This window comes from Bos grunniens, chromosome 16, assembly GCF_055505025.1.
Source record: "Bos grunniens cultivar Pamir isolate PY7600 chromosome 16, Bosgru_T2T1.0, whole genome shotgun sequence".
Taxonomy (NCBI): Eukaryota; Metazoa; Chordata; class Mammalia; order Artiodactyla; family Bovidae; genus Bos; species Bos grunniens.
This window is the reverse complement of record NC_141180.1, coordinates 16854687-16875551: the sequence shown is the minus strand read 5'-3', so window position 1 is coordinate 16875551 and position 20865 is coordinate 16854687. Positions and strand designations below refer to the sequence as shown.

The 20865-nt window shown below is 42.1% G+C and overlaps 1 protein-coding gene across 1 annotated transcript in view; it reads left to right on the top strand.

Annotated features, from left to right (window-relative positions):
- Positions 1-20865, top strand: part of LAMC1 (laminin subunit gamma 1) — a 121433-nt gene that overhangs the window by 87717 nt on the left and 12851 nt on the right. The window contains exons 7-21 of the mRNA XM_086343479.1: positions 136-234; positions 321-457; positions 805-927; positions 1019-1208; positions 1521-1633; positions 4030-4251; positions 4373-4561; positions 11283-11528; positions 11988-12141; positions 12741-12883; positions 13890-14068; positions 15162-15318; positions 17884-18089; positions 18526-18605; positions 20435-20572. Coding sequence (XP_086199605.1) covers positions 136-234; positions 321-457; positions 805-927; positions 1019-1208; positions 1521-1633; positions 4030-4251; positions 4373-4561; positions 11283-11528; positions 11988-12141; positions 12741-12883; positions 13890-14068; positions 15162-15318; positions 17884-18089; positions 18526-18605; positions 20435-20572 — 2376 coding nt within the window. The remainder of the gene's footprint in view (positions 1-135; positions 235-320; positions 458-804; positions 928-1018; positions 1209-1520; positions 1634-4029; positions 4252-4372; positions 4562-11282; positions 11529-11987; positions 12142-12740; positions 12884-13889; positions 14069-15161; positions 15319-17883; positions 18090-18525; positions 18606-20434; positions 20573-20865) is intronic.

Sequence of the window (20865 nt, the reverse complement as noted above, 5' to 3'; positions counted from 1 at the left end):
TACAAAGATGAGTTTAGGATTCATTTTGATTTTTTATATATTTCTTTCTTTTGTTAAAAAAAATCTGTTAACATGTAAAACAAAAAACTGACTTGGAGCTAAATTTCTTTATCCTCTTATTTCATTGTTTCACAGGCCATGCTCTTGCAATCCTTCTGGCAGCATAGATGAATGTAATATTGAAACAGGAAGATGTGTTTGCAAAGACAATGTCGAAGGCTTCAATTGTGAGAGGTAGCTCATTCTTTCTCTGGCTGTGTTGTGTCTTCTCTCATATTTCAGATACAAAAAATACCTGGTTGTATCTTAATCTCTTTCAGATGCAAACCTGGATTTTTTAATCTGGAATCATCTAACCCTAGAGGGTGCACCCCCTGCTTCTGCTTTGGGCATTCTTCCGTGTGCACAAATGCCGTTGGCTACAGCGTGTATTCTATAACCTCCACCTTTGAGACTGGTAAAGTAGACCTTTCCTTTAGTCCCCTAGAACGTGGAGCCTAGGCTTACAGTATTAAAAAAGTCAGTAACTCTTAAGATTTTTTGAGACTATCAACACTTTTTCTTTTAATGTATGTGATTTTTGTTTGGCTTTTAATTTAATGAAAACATATACAGATGGTTTTAGAATTTACCTGGGAGTATAAATGTTATATAAAATAAAAATACTGCTTCAGAGGTATAGCATATATAGGTACTGTTACAGCCTCCATTTACTCAAAAACTTTGATTGATGGCTTTCTGTACATTTTGTGGAATATAGAGGACCTGAATTCAGGATGTTGTGTTTTCATCCTCCGCTTGTAGATGAGGATGGGTGGCGTGCAGAACAAAGGGATGGCTCTGAAGCATCATTTGAGTGGTCCTCTGAGAGGCAGGATATTGCCGTCATCTCAGACAGCTACTTTCCTCGGTACTTCATTGCCCCTGGTAAGTAAGGCTAGGAAGCCGTGTGGTGTGGTGTGTGATGGTGTTTATTCCTGACCTCACGTTCTTGCTCACCATTGTGTCTGCCTTCCAGCAAAGTTCTTGGGCAAGCAGGTGTTGAGTTATGGTCAGAATTTCTCCTTCTCCTTCCGCGTGGACAGGCGAGACACTCGCCTCTCGGCAGAAGACCTGGTGCTTGAAGGAGCTGGCATGAGAGTGTCTGTGCCCTTGATTGCTCAGGGCAATTCCTATCCAAGTGAGACCACTGTCAAATATGTCTTCAGGTAAGACAGTTCGGTTTATAAAATCTGACTTGACCAGAATTATAAAAGTGGCTTCTTTATCTAAGCGCCTCAGGCCTCAAGGTGTGTATTAAAGAAAAACTTTGGGGTTCTCGATGTGACTTTGTAAAAGGGAACTTTCCCCTTGATTACCTGTACCTTTTCCAGCGGTATGGTCAAACCAACAGACTAATCTCTGACGTGGTTAGACCAGCAGAGCAGTGCATTGTGGGTGGCATGGATGACTAAGAAATACTTTCTCAGCACCCAGAATTGTCCTTACAGAGGTTAACGTGCCCCTTCCTTTTTCTCTAGGCTCCATGAAGCGACAGATTACCCTTGGAGGCCTACTCTTACCCCTTTCGAATTTCAGAAACTCCTGAACAATTTGACCTCTATCAAGATTCGTGGGACATACAGTGAGAGAAGTAAGTTATGATGTAATTAAGACAATCAATTAAAATGATGATTAGGAAAAAGGATCCATAATCAAAAGATTATCTCTAAAGTCCTGATTATAAATCTGATCCTAAAGAAGTGATATAATAAACTTCCTCATCATACATGAATTGTGTATAAAAATAATGCATTTTGAAACGTCTCTTGAGGACCTGGAGAAAATTAGACAAAAATTAGTAAATGATGTTGTCTTATAATGGGTAAGCCTATTGAGGTTACATTATACATATAATTAGATTTTTCTAAGAATCCCAATATAATTCTACTGGCTCACATTATATAACCTCCATTTCTTTTTTACTTCTTCCTCTGTAATTATCAAGCCCTTTTAACTAAATCAGTTATCAAGCCCTTTTAGCTAAATGATGAAAAGTTAAAATTTACTGAATGAACATTTGTTACAATGTTAGATAAATAAAGCTGTTTTTAAGTGTGCCTTTAAATTGTTTTCCTAAAATTTTTTAGAATAAGGACCTATTTCTGTAGAAAGGTAGAGCTTGCTGGGGGAGAGGAATCAGAGCATTGGAGTGGCATTGGCAGTGGCATCAGCAGCTTGGCTGTGTTGATTTTTGAGGTGCCTGCATGAATATCCAAATGAAAATGTCTTATAAGTAGTTAGAAATATGGATGGGACTTAGTTGGGACTGGAGATTTAGAATCAGAGTTGTCAAAATATGGGCAATCATTTTTAAACTTGGAAATATGACAAAAAATGTAAGAAGAGAAAAGAAGCAATCCTGGAAACATGGTTATTTAAGGACCATGATCTGAGACTCAAGAGAAAAAAAGAATTTTAAGGAAGAGGAATAGTTAACAGATTGAGAAAGACAGTACAATTGGATTTTGTTATTTGGCAACTAAAGAATCATTGGTGACTCTTTATTTTAAGAGAAGTGTTGAAACAAGTTAGATTGCAGTGAATTAATTAAATCACAAGTACATTTGAAGATGGAGTTGGAAGCACTTTAACAGTGGAGATGTCTTTCATGATCTAATGTTGAAAAAACCCATAAATATATTAAAAGTTAAACTAAGTTCAAAGCAAAAATAAGAGATGTCCTTTAGCCTCAGGTTGTCAGTTTCTGTATAAACAAGTGATATTTCATAACATGGGGAGATTGAGTTAAAAGATAAGACTGTAAGAGATAGGAGTGGAATGAAAATTAAAGGGAAACGTGCTGGTATAATAAAAACTTGGCCCTTCCATACGATGTTCCTTTTGAGCCTGTCACATGCACTGTTAGGCTGGATAAACCTTTGAGCTAAACCAATATAAGGATTTCTCTATATTTATTTTCTTTTGAAAACAAGAAAGTGTTATGATACATGGCGTAATGGCATAATGGCTTTGGAATAATTATGTTTGTCAAAGTAGCCCTGATTATTCGAACTTGTTTAATTATTTTTGCTATTTTATGCAGGGCAAAAAATACAGTTGCGTGGTCCTTATTGACAGGTGCTTTCCCTGCTTTCTAAGCCTTAAACTCTATGATCAGTGCCTGCTTTTGTGGCAAAAGAACAAAAACATGGCTTCGTGGCTGTGGCCTTAAACTCCTCCTGTTCCCACGTTCTTCCTTCTGTCTTTTCTTGCCCCAGATCATTGCCCAGTGCTTTTCGTTTTTCACATTGGTGATTGGGTGCGTGTGCTAAGTCACTTCAGTCATGTCCAACTCTTTGCGACTCCATGGACTATAACCCGCCAGGCTCCTCTGTCCATGGGATTTCCCAGGCGAGAATACTGGAATGGGTTATTGTTTCCTTCTCCAGGGGATATGATTGGGAGAACTGTAAAATTGAAATCTCTGTGTGCGTGTATGTGTGTATAAGTGTGTGTGTGTGTGTGTTTAAAAAATAAAAGTTTGGTATACTGCCATTCCAGATACCTAGCACCAGGTACCTGGAGAAGGCAATGGCACCCCACTCCTATACTCTTGCCTGGAAAATCCCGTGGACGGAGGAGCCTGGTAGGCTGTAGTACATGGGGTCGCTAAGAGTCAGAAACGACTGAGCGACTTCACTTTCACTTTTCACTTTCATGCATTGGAGAAGGAAATGGCAACCCACTCCAGTGTTCTTGCCTGGAGGCTCCCAGGGATGGGGGAGCCTGGTGAGCTGCCATCTGTGGGGTCGCACAGAGTTGGACACGACTGAAGCGACTTCGCAGCAGCAGCAGCAGCAGCGTCAGGTACCACATGATTGCTCTAAGTGCTGTTTTCTAGTTATCTTCTCCAGTAGATAAATTAAACTAATGGTTGGCTGTCTCTGAAATTTTGAGTCTGGTTATCCTTTAGTGCTGATGACTTTTCATGAAGTTTTGGAAAACAGAAGCCAGTCCAGCGATCCTCTTTCCCCCAACCACACACAGGTGCTGGCTATTTGGATGATGTCACCCTGGCAAGCGCTCATCCTGGGCCCGGGGTCCCCGCAACTTGGGTGGAGTCCTGCACGTGTCCCGTGGGATACGGAGGGCAGTTTTGTGAGGTGTGCCTCTCGGGTTACCGAAGAGAAACCCCGAGCCTCGGCCCGTACAGTCCCTGTGTGCTCTGCACCTGCAACGGGCACAGCGAGACCTGCGACCCTGAGTCAGGTGAGAGGACGACCTTTGGGGACGGCTAGACCTAAGCTCTCTTCAGCAGGCGGCTCAGAAACGCCCGCTGTCTTGTTTGCTTGGACGCTCGCCTGTCTTCTCACATCTTCTCTCCAAATAGGTGTTTGTAACTGCAGAGACAACACGGCCGGGCCCAACTGTGAGAAATGCAGTGATGGCTACTATGGCGATTCAACCGCAGGCACCTCCTTGGATTGCCAGCCCTGTCCGTGTCCTGGGGGCTCCAGCTGTGCTGTTGTCCCTAAGACACAGGAGGTGGTGTGCACCAACTGTCCTACCGGGACTACCGGTGAGTCGGCTCTACCCACAGGAGCACTTGGGAAAGAAGAGCTTTGGAAGTTTTTAGGATTTTCTGGTTTGGTTCTGTGACTAGTTTTCCCAGCAGCAAAAGTTTTGTCGGAAACAGGTTTATTATGGATTCATAAAATGCATATCTGATATTAATAATAGCTGACATAATATTTATGGCCAAGTGCTTTTCTAAGCACTTTAACATATGCGGCCTCATTCATGCTCACAGCCCTCCGAGATAGCTTCTTGTATTATCCTCAGGTTGTTTGTTGCTGTTTAGTCGCCAAGTTGTGTCCGACTCTTTTGTGAATCCATGGACCGTAGCCCACCAGGCTCCTCTGTCCGTGGGATTCTCCAGGCAAGAATACTGGAATGGGTTGCTGTTTCCTCCTCCAGGGGATCTTCCTGACCTAAGGCTCCAACTCGAGTCTCCTGCGTTGGCAGGCAGATTCTTTACCCCTCAGCCAATATTTATTTGGTCGCATCGGGTCCTCATTTCCCTGACTAGGGATCCAGTCCACGTCCTTGGCATTGCAAGGCAGGTTTTTAACCACTGGACCACTGGGGAAGTCCACCCTCAGGTTACAGCTAAGAACAGAGGCACAATTAAGTTACCTGTCCAAAGATGGATGGCTGGACATTGAAGGAGCTGGAATTTCAGCCTAGGCATTCAGGTGCCAACGATGATGATTTACTACAAGATACTCTTTCTTATAAGATGTGATTCAAAACTTGATTTTCAGTTTGTGAGGCCGCCCGGGGATTCTTGATGTAAAGTGGCATTTTTAAAATTCTTAAAATTTTTTCTCTAAATCGTTGTTTCAAATGTATCAGAGCCCATCACATTTAGTTAGGAATAAAATATTTTTATAGCTTTGGATACACCTCTGTTCCCATTCTCTGCGTTTCTTTCTTTTTGATAAGAACACTGAAGTAGATCTTTGCTGGCGGCTCCAGGAGCTGCCTGTGCTGGTTGAGAGGAGCCTGGGGCTCACCGGTGACAGTGCCCCTGCTTCCACTGACTGGAGCCTCTGTGTAATAAGAGAGGTTCTGGCCAGCCGGCCAGCCTTTGACTCCACTATAAGCTCTTTGTTCAAAAAACATTGCTACAGAGCGTGAACATAAACAGAACAACCGAAACACTGAGCTCATAATCTGCATCTCTCTTGTCTCATCAAAAACACTCTAATTATTGGGAAACATTAAAACACTCCACCTTCCTTCCATTCCTCCCCCTGACCCCACACCGAGCGCCAGGCAGTGCCACACAGGGAGAGCCAGTCATTTGCTTAAGGCACTTGAGGAAATGAGGAGTAGAAGTTAGTATAGAATTTCATATTTTTAACTTTTCTTTTTTTTTTCTTTTGTTTAATAAAAAACCAAAACAGTGGCCCAGTAGAGTCTCCTACAAATAGACTTCTCCAGCCTCGTTCCCCACCACCTGCCTCTGCACTGGCACCTTCTCCTCCAAGCCCCCCCTGGGCTTGTCTTCCCACAGGTGCACCCTACTCGCCCGCCATGAAGTATTGCTCATGAACTAGAATGCTCACCCAACTCTCTTATCCAGATCTCACTTTTCTTAGCCAGCTCCTAACTGTTCTGTGGGTTGAGTTGAATCGTTACTTCCCCAGAATGGTTTTCCTCAGTAAAGCCTCTCTCTGCACCTGCCCCAGGTTCTTAGGACCCTTTACTCTGCTGGCACAGAGTTTAGTAAGTATCTCATGTGTCTACATGCAGAAGCATTTAACAGAGCATTTTGATAAGAGATCCCTCTGCTCATTGTTCTTTCACTGGTCAGTGAACTGAACAGTTAAGCATCGTGGAGTCATTCTCATGTCTATACTAAATAGTACAGACGGTGAAGTAAAAGTATTGGGGATGCTTATAGAAAGATGGAATATCATATAGGAGATTTTAGAAAATGTTGTATTAGTCACTGATTAAGTGCTTCTCACAGAATGTTTGTGAAATATACAGCTGACCCTTGAACTGTATGGGTTCAGGGTTCAAATCACAGGTTTGAACTGCATGGGTCCACTTAATGCAGATTTTTTTCAGTAGTAAATACTGCAGTACGACAGGCCACAGTTGGCTGGATCCATGGACGTGGAATTGTGAATGCAGAGGAACCACATAAGGTGGGGGCTGGAATTTCAGAACTTATTTGTGGATTTCTGACTGTGCAGGGCAGCAGTCAACACCCCGCCCCCCGCCCCCGCAACTCCTTGCATTGTTCAAGGGTCAACTGCATTTGTTTTGTGAGGTATCACCTGGATTGAAATAAATGATCTATAGCAATTCTTGAGGATGTTAATTAGGATATAGAAGTCTGCATGAAACCAGCACAGAACCTGTAAAAAAAAAAACACAATATTATCACTCTTTATTTTCCTACATTCTTCTTTGCTTTTTATAGCGCTTTTTAGCTGCTTGATATTTTTCTGTGTATTCATTTGTTTATTGCTTATCTCCTCCTTCCTTCCCCAGAGTTAACGTCCTTGAAGCAGGGACTTTGCTCTGTTTTATTCACCTTTGTATCCCTAACACCCAAAATAGTGTTTGGCACATGTGTTTGTTGAATGAATGCGAGTATTTATTAAATAAATGAATAGAGGTTGCAGATGCAAAGTAAGACGTTCCTCATTTAGAAGACTGTTGAAGAATATGAATAACTGATGATAGTCACTGAGATCTTCGTGCATGATTCACTTCTGCATTTAATACTTAAAATGATCTTTTCAGGTAATTAATAATACTAATCTTTTTTCAACAAAATTGAGTGCATGGCTTTGGGATTATGAAGATGAGTAAAGGAGGGTCCCTGCTCTCCAGGGTCTAAAAGTGGAGGGAAGCACAGAGATCATTTTCATACAGTGTGGTTAGTTCAGATAAAGAAACGCACTCAAGAATACTAAAGGAGAAAAAAGACACCTCTCCTGGTACGGGAAGGATAATAAGAGAAGTCTATAAATTGCCCAAGTCATGTAAGTAGTACAGTCTGGATTTGAACCTACATCCTAGACTCTGAAACTAAGGGGCAGGCTAGCTATAGCTTTGGAGGATATTTTGCAACGAGAGCTTTTATGGGCTACCATGTAGCTCTGTTTTGACTTTTCTAGCAGATTCGCTAAGAGTCGGACACGACTGAATGACTTCACTTTCACTTTTCACTTTCATGCATTGGAGAAGGAAATGGCAACCCACTCCAGTGTTTGTTCTTGCCTGGAGAATCCCAGGGACGGGGGAGCCTGGTGGGCTGCCGTCTGTGGGGTCGCACAGAGTCTGACACGACTGAAGTGACTTAGCATAGCATAGCATAGCAGATTTTTCAATTGAGTTTGATTCAGGACAGGTTTTAAGACACTTGAATGCGTCTTTTTGGCTGCGTCGGGTCTCAGTTGCAGCGCAGGGCGTCTTTCGTTGCAGTGCACGGGTTTCTCCCTGGCTGCGGTGCATGGGCTAGATGGTTGCAGCACAGGGGCTTAGTTGTCCCATAGCATGTAGGATCTTAGTTCCCTGACCAGGGATCAAACCTGTGTCCCCTCCATTGGGAGGCAGATTCTTAACCACTGGACCACCAGGGAAGTCCCTAAGACATTTAAAATATGGATCATATCTAAACTAGCTAAAGTAACTGATGAAAAAGCAGAACTGAAGTACTGTCTTAATCCTACGCTGGAGAAGGATCTTGTTTCTGGAAACTGTTGTATTTACCTCAAAGGCAAAAGGGCCCCTAGCTTCCCATCCCCTTTTAACATCCTGTTTCTTCGCGTCCTGCCCCATCCCCAGCTAGATCTTGTTACCTCATCAGTGGTCTCTATTTGCCAGATGCAGTGGTCAGTTTTCTGTCCTTATCTGACCCGGAGTTTCAGCAACACTGGATACTGTTGACTACTCCCTTTGCTCCAGTTTCTCCTCTTGCCTTTTGTGACTCTTCCCTCTCCTTGGTTGTCTTCTCCCTTTCTTCTCTTCTTTTGGGTCTCCCTTTGATCACTTCTGTTTCTTAGCCTGGGGTTTTCTTGTCAACTTTATCTGTATTCTCTCCTTAGGTGAGCACCTCTCACCTTGAGGCTTCAAAAACCCCTCCTTGCCTACAGCTGGAAAATCCATGCCTTCGGCCCTGACCTTGCTCTCTCGAGGGCCAGCTACCTACTTGCTGTCTCTACCTGAATGGTGGGAAGGGAGCCTTCCATCGGCCCCTCCATATCTATTCTCTGTGCTGCTCCACCCTGATGACACCTGTGTGTGCTACCTCACATGGCCACCTACACTTGGTGGGAAGCACATAGGAGATCAGAGAGGAAAAGAGGATGAGGGCAGAGTATGTATTCCAAGGCCTCATGTCTGAAGCGTCTCTTGGCTCTTGGCAGGTGACCTTCTCCAAACAGCTCTTTCTGATAAAGTTAGAAACTATTAGGTTCTGGTAACTGATCACCCCCTGAGGTCAAGGTTATGGACCTCTGCGTTACTATCCCAAGTACTACTGTACTTGAGATATCTCAGCAGTCTCCCCTGCCTTCTGTAGATGCTGTCTTTATTAACTCTGCTCCAGTGTTGCTAGTTTGAAGGTGCAAAATATTTTCTGTTGTGACTTTGAATCAGACAGCCAAAGGGATCTCAAATTTAAGCAAATCCAAGCTAGGTCTTTGATTGTCTTCAATTCTGACTCTGTTCTTTGAAGGTGCCAAATATTTTCTGTTTTGACTTTGAATCAGACAGCCAAAGCAATTTCACATTTAAGCAAATCCAAGCTAGGTCTTTGATTGTCTCCAGTTCTGACTCTGTCCCTTCCCTGGTCTTTATCTCCATCCACCTATTTCCTCGAGCTAAAATTGTAGGCTTATCCTTGATTCTTCTTTCTTTCATTGCCCAGGAATCAGCCAGAAGGTGTTAGTCTCTCAAATCTGCCCACTCTTTACCACTTTCACTGGTAACCACCCTGTTCTACACCATCGTCGTCTCTTACCTGAGATAGCTTCCTAATTTGCCGCCATGCTTCACTCTGCTCTCCTACAACCCATTCCCCACACAGCAGCCAGAATAATACTTTTAAAATGTAAATCAGATCTTATCACTTAGAAACACCACCCCCCCCCAAATAGTATCTCACTGCACTTTAATTTAAACCCACTTTCCTTACTGTGCCCTACCTGGCTGCTGTTACTGCTTCCACAAGCTCATCTTGCTTTTCTGGAACATTCTTCCCTTGAATATTATCATTGTTTAGTTCTTGTGTCTCTTCATTGTCATCCCAAATATCTTCTCTTACAGAGGAACCACTCAATATGAAGTAGCCCTTGACCTGTCTCTCTCATCATATTTTCGGGTTTTAACTTTTTTATGTGTGTCAATATCTGATGTGGTTTTATTTATTTGTTTGTGAACTCATCTCCCTCAGGGGCAGCACAAGCCTTGTGAGAGCAGAGACCTCATCCACCCTGTTCTCCACGTCATCCTGGACAACCCTAGAACAGTCTGTATGTGATAGATGCTCAGGCAGTATTAATGGGATGAGTAAATGAACAAACCTTTATTTCTCCAAAAAAAGTTCAGGCTAATTTAGGTCCAGTTGGCTACAAAGATACCACAAACATAACTTGAGCTAATAATGGTGGGCAAGTAGAAAAGGAAGGATGAGGAGCAGTGAGTTTAATGGAAAGAGCCTTGAATGCTAGCTCTGTCTCTTTTACTATTAGTTCCTTGGTTGTGGGCAAATTTCTTAGCCTGTCTGTTTCTTTCTCCATAAGAATGAGTAGCAAATGATGATCTCTGAGGTCTCTCCTTTGCAGGCTGACACTGCTCATACAGGGATTAGTAGATGCCTTTTATGTTTTAAGAAAATGATCCTGCCAAACCTGCTGTATGGGGCTTCCCTGGTGGTTCAACTGGTAAAGAATCTGCCTACAGTGCAGGAGACCCAGATTCGATCACTGGGTCTGGAAGACTCTCTGGAGAAGGGAATGGCAACCCACTCCAGTATTCTTGCCTGGAGAATTCCATAGACAGAGGAGCCTGGTGAGCTATAGTCCATGGGGTCGCAGAGAGTCAGACATGACTGAGTGACTATCACTTTTTCAACTCTGTTGTATGAGGAATGAATGATATGAAGAGGCATTTTCAGGGACTTCCTAGTGGTCCAGTGGTAAAGAATCTGCCTTCTGATGCAAAAGACATGGGTTCAATCCCTGATCGGGACACTAAGTCCCACACACTACAGGGCAACTAAGCCCGTGCATTGCAACTAGAGATTCCGTGCGCCGCAGCAAAAGATCCGGTGTGCTGCAACTAAGACCCAGCACAGCCAAATAAGTATTTTTTTTAAAACCATGTTTTAAAAAAACATCATCTTTCAATTTTCTCAATATTATTGACAAAAACAGACATAGGTGAATGTGCCAACCCTTGGTGCTGGAAAGGTTAGTAAAGCCTCATTTACAAAGCACTCTTAGGGCATGATTTCAGTTAATCCTCAAAACAGCTGCAGAAGGAGGCAAACCAGGTGCTGTATTTCTGAAGAAATGGAGATGTGTCCAAGGTCACCCCAGTGGCTGGGCACCACACCAGAGCTGCAGCCCAGGTGGTCTTCTCTCTCAGGCTGATGCCGTGTCCATGGCACCATGTAGCATTGTGCCTGGTGGTTCCTCCAGACTGTCTGTAACCAGTGGCACTAGAAACATCTAAGGCCTTTCTCTTGTAACATCAGATTGTCTCACACGCAGGTAAAAGATGTGAGCTCTGTGATGACGGCTACTTTGGAGACCCTCTGGGTAGCAATGGCCCCGTGAGGCTTTGCCGCCTGTGTCAGTGCAATGACAACATCGATCCCAACGCTGTTGGGAATTGCAACCGCCTGACGGGAGAATGCCTGAAGTGCATCTATAACACGGCCGGCTTCTACTGTGACCGGTGCAAAGATGGATTTTTTGGAAATCCCCTGGCTCCCAATCCAGCAGACAAATGCAAAGGTAACCAGCCATCGGCCAAATCCTCTCGCAGTTACACTTACACATCCTGAGCGTCACTGCACGGTCTCTTTAAATATTTACAGTTGTCTGGTCTAATGCAGCGTTGTTCCATAGAGGTATAGCGTGAACCACTTACGTAATTTAAATTATTCTAGTGGATACAGTACAATAAAGAGAAGCAGGTAAAGTTACTTTTAACATTGTTTTTTATTTGACATGTCTAACGTATTATCATCTCAGCAAGTAATCAATAAAAAATGCTTGAGATGTACGTTCTTTTTTTTCCACACTGCTTCTTCAAAGTCGAGTGTGTGTTTCACGTTGACAGTGCATCTCCGTTCGGTGACCGGTGGCTGCTGTATTGGACAGCACAAGTCGAAAGACTATTTGTGTCGTTTACTCTTGAGGGTTCCTCTCGGGTGATGCGCATCTTTTGCTGTCTGTGTCTTCCTTCCGTAGCCTGTGACTGCAACCCCTACGGGACAGTGAAGCAGCAGAGCAGCTGTAACCCTGTGACCGGGCAGTGCGAGTGTCTGCCCCACGTGACCGGCCGGGACTGCGGCGCTTGTGACCCCGGATTCTACAACCTGCAGAGCGGGCAGGGCTGTGAGAGGTAAAATGGTGGCTGCCTTTGGTGCAGGCAACCCTGGCTTTTTTTAAATTGTCACAGATGAATTTTTGTAAGTTATATTTCACAGTTGGTTTGGCTTTGTTCGGGAATTATTTGAGTGCCTGAAACAGGCGAGGCAACCTTTAGAGGTGATGCTGGAGAGCTGTAATGAAGTGATGAGAGCAGAGAGTGGAAGGCAGCGGCACCAGCTGTGTCAGCGTCACCTGAGCCACATTTTTTTAATGCAAATTATAAGGTCCTTTCTGAGACATTTAGAATCAGAACTTCTGGGGTTACAGAGGCTGGGAATTCCTGTTTTCAGAGCTCCAGCCCAGCGCCCATGCAGTGCCAGATTGGAGAGCCATGGGAAGTGGTTTTAGTAGTGGATCAGCAGTATTTGTGTGGGCTAGGTTAGAAAAAGAAGATCTGAGTAGAGCTCAGGAAAATTATTGGAACCTCAGGAACCTTGACATCTGTCATCATTAAAACATTCTGTTTTCTGATACAAAATTGTATCAGTCCTATGCTGAAAGGAAAAAAAAGAAAGGTTTGCTTAAAGTCTGTTTTTCTTACCCGAGAATTGTCATGTGTTGATTTATTAGGTGTGACTGCCACGCTTTGGGTTCCACCAACGGACAGTGTGACATCCACAGCGGCCAGTGTGAGTGCCAGCCTGGCATCACCGGTCAGCACTGTGAGCACTGCGAGGTCAACCACTTTGGGTTTGGACCCGAAGGCTGCAAACGTAAGGGGTGTGGGTGGCATAAAAATCTTCAGTCCCCTCTCATCCCCGTTAGAACTGTGAATCCAAAACATTTGACCAGCCTCCGTGTAGGCCTACAGCTCACAGTCAGGGCTGTACCCAAGTCCTCAGAGATGCTTTATTCCAGAAACATGATCCATTTCTAAAACTCAGAGGACCGAAAGCCTCTCTGGTTCCTTAGCAACCACCCGACTTGTGTCTTCTTTTATAGTGTTTCTGACTCTTCCTTTTTCTGGTCTTTCATATTTCCAAGGGATTGCCCTTTGATGACCGAGCCGCCTCCTGTGCTTAATGAAACTTTTTAATTGATCAGATTCTTCGTGCAGATGATGAAGCTGTGAGGGACTCTGCTCAGACATGTTTGTTGACTTACTGACTGCAGTTGCTTCCCACCCTTGGGGCCCTTTTGGTGCGCTTACATGTGCACATCTGCTGCTCCTTGGCATAAACACTTGCCTGGAATTAGGCCGCAGAACAGTTTGGGTTTTTGCTTTTTGAATTCCTGCGTTTCTCCTGTGGAATGCAGCATAGGTCACTGACTCCGTTCAGAGAACAACATGAGTAAACAAACTACAAAATAACGGAAAATCAGCACTAGCATTCGGGTGTTCTAGTTCCTTAGAGAAAGGAAAAATTTAACGGTTGGAGAGATGAAGGTAGAGATGAGTTCTTGGAAGTGCACGAAAAGGGCACTTTCTGTAATGGACTGATTTCTACTTCATATATTTGTATAATTATTCAGTCATAGGAAATATGTCCCCTCCAAAAGATGCTCACTTTACTTTAAAATTTACTGTTGTTTTAAAAATGTCTGTCTTCTCCGCTGAGCAGGCATAACCATTTAAATTCTCCTAAATCGGCCTATTTTTCACAAAGCATCTACTTCTAATGATAGTACAGCTGGCTTATTGATATCACTCTGAGCTTAAAGAAAATGCAGTCTTCTGTTTTTTTCCTTATTATGTACCCTTTTCCCTTTATTCTGCAGCCTGTGACTGTCATCCTGAGGGGTCTCTTTCCCTCCAGTGCAAAGACGATGGTCGCTGTGAATGCAGAGAAGGCTTTGTGGGGAATCGCTGTGACCAGTGTGAAGAGAACTATTTCTACAATCGGTCTTGGCCTGGCTGCCAGGAATGTCCAGCTTGTTACCGGCTGGTGAAGGATAAGGTCAGCTGTCAACAGTGCATGCGTTCATTCATTCAGCAGATGTTGAATGGGCACTTCCTAAGCTCTCAGCTCTAGAGAAAATATGGCGAACCAGATAGATCCAGCCCTTGTTCTCAAGGGCTCAAGTGCCGACTGGGAGACACATAATAAAAATTAAAGGAATACTAACTGAGATAAGTACAAGAAAGAATGCAGAGAATAACTAGGGAGAACTACTTTCTATAAAGCCTCTGTGGAAACTCACTTAAGGTGAGATCTTAAGGATAAGAAAGATCAAGCTAAAGGAGAAGTGATGGGTAGGCTGTTCCAGGAAGAAGGAACGTGGGATACAGTGGCCTCGAAGCTCGAGGGTATCTGGATCCTGCTGAATGAAGAGGGAATGGTTTGTGGTAAGACTGGAGAGATCGTTAGAGACTGCTTATGTTGCACCATGTTGACCAGAGTTAGAAATTTAGATTTTATTCAAAATCCAATGGGAGTATACTAAAGAGTTTTAAGCTGAGAAATTCAGTTTATACTTCAAGAACACTCTGCTGCATGCAGTTGGATGGTTAGGAATAGGGCAAAAGGGAAAGCCTAGACTGAATTAGATAAATATGTGTGTTCAGCAAGGCAGGATATAAGAGAGGGTCAGGATAGGGAAAGAGAAGAGTCAAGGATGGATCTTGGATTGTTTTACTTAAGGTAGTTGGAGGCACTACTTATTGAGATGGAGATGATTCAGAGAATACATGTGTAAGAGAAAAAAAATCAAGGGTATAGTTTTGGATGTTAAGTTGAGAATACCTATCAGAGAGCCAAGTGACGATATCAGGAAAGTAATCTCAAACAGGAGAGAGCGATCAGAACTGGAGAATCGTCAGCATGCAGAGTTTAAAGTCAGCGGAATCAGCCTGACATTTTTTCTTTTGAAACCAGAGCAATGAGGAAAAACTACTCCTGTTATCTACTTAAAAGTTTACATACGTGGAGTATGTAGACCTCCATACTTACAGAGCACCTCTTTGATTATTCTTTCTGCAGGCTTGCAATCAAGTTCTTCAGGAATGTTTATACAGCCTACATTTCCCTTTTCCTTTTTCATTATGTTTAGGTTGCTGATCACCGAGCCAAACTCCGGGAATTAGAGAATCTCATTGCAAACCTTGGAACTGGGGATGAGATGGTGACAGATCAAGCCTTTGAGGATAGGCTAAAGGAAGTAGAGAGGGAAGTTACTGACCTCCTTCGTGAAGCCCAGGATGTCAAAGGTACACAAAGTTAAACAAGAGGGTGATTTCTGTGAGGTGGTCCGTCTTTAGATGTGGCTCTTAGTTCAAGGTTAAATAGTATGGTTTTATAAAATCCTTTGTCCTTTTTTAAACTATGTTTAGAATATGAATGATTTCATCTTTTAAACATGTAGAAAAGAACCTGTCAATGTTTTAAGATACACTAAGCAGAAGTAATTCTCCCATTACATCAGACATGGTTAGATGTTAAAACCCAAGCATTTTATAAATCCTTGGATCAAGGTGCTCACCGTTGGTCTGAGGTTACTTTTGTGTGGGGTTTTTTCCATCATTGAAATCCAGGTGCTTGCCAGATATCCACAGTAAATGCGCATTAACATTAATACACTTGGGGCCACAATGATCAGCTTCCCTACTGACTCCATTTCCACTATGAGTTAGAGAAGTCTTGTCAGGGTACGGGTCAATGAAAACTAAATATGTTGCTTATTTCGTGTTGTAAATGTTCCTAAAATTTTATAAAATGATTGACGTATAGAAGGAAGAAATTGGATGTGTCTGGTTTGAGCAAGATTGTTTAATTTTTGTAGGACAGTCCAGAAATTGTTCTATGAGGTAAATTTTTAGAAATGGAAAAATAAAATGAGATGTGGAAAACATGTTTTTTATTTCAGTTGTTACATTTTAAGTCTTAAACCTAGATTAAGAAGAATTTATAGGTTTCCTGTTCTGTATAAATAATGGTGGGGTTTTTTTTAGAATGTTCATTTTTCAAATTTTGACACACGTTTTTCCATTAACGTATTCTCCTGTAACAACAAATTCATATCTGTCCGGCCATATCCGTTGAAGAGTTGAATGTGGGGTGGTCATTCTTAGTGCCGATCAGCCACCTAAGAGGTGGGGTGTGGCACACAGCTCTGGTGCCAGCACCTCGAGCTCAGTCAAGAGGCAAGAAAGCGAGGTCGGCCAGCACTGCCACTCATCCAGGCTCCACACCTTGGTGGAGCCACAGCAGACAAGGCTCTTTTTAGCCACAATGACTACAGCCTTTCCTCTGCCCAAGCAGATGATTCTGTGGGACGAAGCACTAATAGGAGCCATGGCCGCCACACTTCCCCCGAGCCACCTGAAGGATGGGGAGCATAATGGGTTCCTGCTTCTGCTAGCTTTGGGAGCCACCAGAGTGAGACTGGGGTTTAAAATCCACTCCCACTAAGTCCTGGTTCATGGAGTTCCTGGCTGACCTTTCCCACTTAGGTCCCAACTAGCCAAGAATAAGAATGTCTTCATAATGATTTATCCTTTCAGACTCTCCCTAAGTATTCATTTGTAGTTTAAACTTGTGTTTATTCTTCAGTTTTGAAAGGAGATTATGCAGTACAAGTGGACACTTGGAATTAGAGGGCTTTGAAGTGATCCACTTAGGTTATCTCTTCCCTTTTTGGGGGGATACTATTGTTTCTCTAAAGAACCGGCCAGAGAGATTGATAGGTTATCTTCTTGAAGTTTGGAATGGAAGGGGCTTCTTAACTTCATTGGCTGCTTCTTAAATCTAAGTGATTCTCTGTAATTTCAACTTGTTTTTTATTTTGTGTTTTGTTAAAAATCTTTGGATTGTCAAAGAATTGTTTAAGTAATATCTGAACGGGGTCATTCTGTAGTTAGATGAGCATTTTGCAGTCTACCAGCTTTGCATGTGTATTGATTGGGTGACCCTGCTTCCAAGATGTTGTTTTCCAAGGCTGTACTCCTTCGTTGATCTTGACTTCAACTTCTCACCTCTTGTACGTGCCTTCGAAAATTCAGATGCCAACACTAGCGTCATGCAGAATTAAGAACTGGTCAGTTTGAATAAGACTGACTTAATGGTTTCTGTATATGTATATTCTCATGATGTGAGAATTTTAATAATGTCAGAATTATCTTTGTATGGGCTTATATTTGTTTCTTGATTGATTAGGGTACAGCTATGAGGTTTAAATCGAATGGGTAATATTAAGAAAGAACAATTCAAAGAACTATTCAAAAGCAGAGATTAGTCTGAAATTACATGGATGTGTGGGGTGGCAGCAAGAGTCTACTTCGTTTAAAATTTTAAGAATGAATTTAAAGTGCTGTATTTCAACTTCTGTTTCAAACTGAGTTTTTCCTAGTTTAGAAAACTGTGCAGCTCTCAGGGCTGGTAGTGATTTTACCAGCATTGTATTTTTATTCAGTCTTGCATGTGCTGGAGTGTCAAAATCTTCGCTTCATTGAGTATGTTTTGAGTGTCTTCTCTTTGCCAGTCATTGTGTAAGACTGGGATGCCATGTGGAGTAAGAAAGGAGAGACTCATCAAGTGGGAGAGATGGTGTGTTCATCTCCAGTTAAACACAATCGGAGACCATGGTTGAATGTATCAGTGGCGGTACTGCTGGGCACAGTGAGGACTGACCAGCTCTGTTGCTGGCTTTGGGAGACTTGTCAGAAAGATGCTGTATTTGGAAGCATGACGAGAAGCAGTGCCTCAGGTTTCATATGAGATGATATGTAACCCCCCTTCAGATAATTTATGAACTTTCTTCTGCACTGCTATTGCAGATGTAGACCAAAATTTGATGGATCGCCTCCAGAGAGTGAATAACACCTTATTCAGCCAAATTAGCCGTTTACAGAATATCCGGAATACCATTGAAGAGACCGGAAACTTGGCTGAACAAGCACGTTCCCGGGTCGAAAGCACAGAGCAGTTGATTGAAATCGCATCCAGAGAACTTGAGAAAGCAAAGGTCGCCATTGCCAATGTGGTGAGTGACTGGGACAGTCTGAGGGGGACTGGGGGAGTCCCTGGGTCATTGACAGCAAGTCTTTTACCGGTAGGGGAGTGCTTCCTCCGATAAATTGATGCCTTGTATCTTCTTGTTTGTCTCTAAACATGGCGGAAGAAAGCCACACTGCTCATAGTTGCCATGAAATAGTTATCCCAAACTGAATTAAAACCAGAGGACATCTGGGTCCTGTCTCTTGTTTGGGTCCTTCTAGGCAATTTAAGCTTTCTTTATTCTCTGCTGAAAATAGAAATAATAATCTGTAGTCAAGGATGCTGATATTAACTGAAGATCTCTTAAATGAAGAGGCATTCTTTCTCTAAATAATATTGATAAAATTTTAGTCTTGATGCTTGTTTATTAATATAAATAATCCCCTCCCTTGAGATCAGTGCCTTGTTTCCTTCCTCTTCAGTCAGTCACTCAGCCAGAGTCTACAGGAGACCCCAACAACATGACCCTTTTGGCAGAAGAGGCACGGAAGCTTGCTGAACGGTAACCTCCAGATCCCTTGTTAATGATTAAGTTGTGGCTTATGACATGTACATGTTCCATCCTACACCCACAGACACTTCCCACGTAATTACTTCTGCAAAGTTTGCCCTCTTTTCTGAAATGTTACATACTGTACTCTGAAAAGAACTACATGTACTCTTTTCTTCCCTTTCCTTTGATATTAGAGTATTTATTTTGAATATTAGAATATGATGGTTTGGAGGGAAATTGTATCTACATATCTAAGGAAAATTTGGATTTTAAATTTTGAAACCTTAATAGATAAGCTCAGAACTTAGCTGCTTTTTCAAGGTTATTAATTAAAACCTTTTTGTCTATTCACTTTCGGTTGCGCTGGGTCTTTGTTGCTGCATGTGTTCTTTCTCTGGTTGCGCTGAGCGGGGGCCGCCCTTTGTTGCAGTGTGGGATTTCTCATTGCCGTGGCTTCTCTTGTTGCGGAGCACAGGCTCCAGGGCACACAGACTTGGTAGTTGTGGCTTGTGAGCTTAGTCGTTCTGCGCATGTGGGATCCTTCCAGACTAGGAATTGAACCCATGTCCCCCTGCATTGGCAGGCGGATTCTTAACCACTGGACCACCGTTGAAGTCCCTTGTCGTCGTCGTCGTTTTTAATTTTGAAATTTTTAACAAAAATGTTTTATTTTCAAGTTTCAATAGAAAATATTTAATAACCCATCATACATGTGAAAATTAGCCAAACAGATCATTTCATTCCTGATTAAAAGTAAGGCAATTTCTTAAGAAGACTTTAAATTGTAGAAGGCATCAAGTTAAAGCATTTTTTATAAAATAAAATTGCTAAAAATGTAGTCCTTGTGAGGGCAGGCGTTTTTGTGTGCTTTATTCATTGCTGAAGTCCCAGTGCTTGAAACAGTATCTGACATACAATAAGTACTCAATAAATGTTTATAAATGCATTGCAAAACAGTAGACCTCATGGGTCTAGGGTGCTTAAATAAAACCTGGTAGAATTTTAGCCTCAGTGTCTGAGCAATTGCATTGGCTTTTTGCTTTAACATATGTGCTCTCTTTCTGTTCTCTGTAAATGTGAGTGTGTAAACTGCTGTAATTTAGTTCATAGAGCATTCATGGTTTCAGAGCTGGATTTTCTGATTAAAAGAAGATAGCTGAAAACATTAATAGAAAGCTCCCAAGAAAAATTAGGTCTTGGAGATAAATTAATTGTGGTGTACTTCTTGCATGAAATTTGAAGGAAAGTTTATCAGATCAAAAAGAAGGGCCATGTATTGCAGTGTGACAATGTAATATGAAATTTTAGAGCTGAAAAAAAAAAACTTAGCAGTTGCTCAGCAGTTCCAGTTGACGTGTTCTTTGCCATTTGGCATTGAATTACTCTTCCTAGGTTGCATGTGAGAAATCTGAATAGTCAAAGGGGTTTTAAGATTAGGTAGTAACAGAACCAGAGTAGCCATTAAAGATGAGGTCTGAGATTTGTGTTTATGACTAGAGAAACGAGTTCTTGCCAGCATACATGGTTTCACGTATAAATATTCTTAAATAATTAAATTTATAAGTAATTTTTAGGAAGTAAAAGCATTTGTCCCTATATATTTTATATCATTAATCTTCCTGGGAAGTGTCATTTTCTCAGATTATAGAATGCTTATTTATAAACTCAGCCCCACTGAAATGATAACAAAATTCCAAATTTATAAGACTTTTCAATATTTGTGGAACTCTGCCCATGGTAATGTATGTATATAATAAGGTAAGCTTTACCTGAATTCTGCTTCTTTCCCTATTAAAAGGTTCTGTTTCATGACTTGTTTTTCCTGTTATGTTATATAGCCATAAACAAGAAGCTGATGACATTGTACGAGTAGCGAAGACAGCGAATGATACCTCAGCTGAGGCATACAATCTGCTTTTGAGGACACTAGCAGGAGAAAATCAAACAGCATCTGAGATTGAAGAGCTTAATAGAAAGTGAGTACAGTTTAAATTGTTCTTGTAAGTGGCACCAGTTCAATGAAGAATTAAATGCTGGTGAGTTCAGGTCAGACATTGATGCAGTAAGGTATCTTTTATTAATCGTGCTTTTGAAATGATGCAGTAATTAGAGCAAGGGATCAAGAGCCACAGAGATTTTATTTGATCCAATTGCTGTATCAGCAGAGAATGGTAAAGACTAACCATGTTACTTTCTAACTAACCATGTTAAAATTCTGCATAAATGAGAAGAGAAAAAATAATCACAGAATAAGCAGAGAAAATAAGCT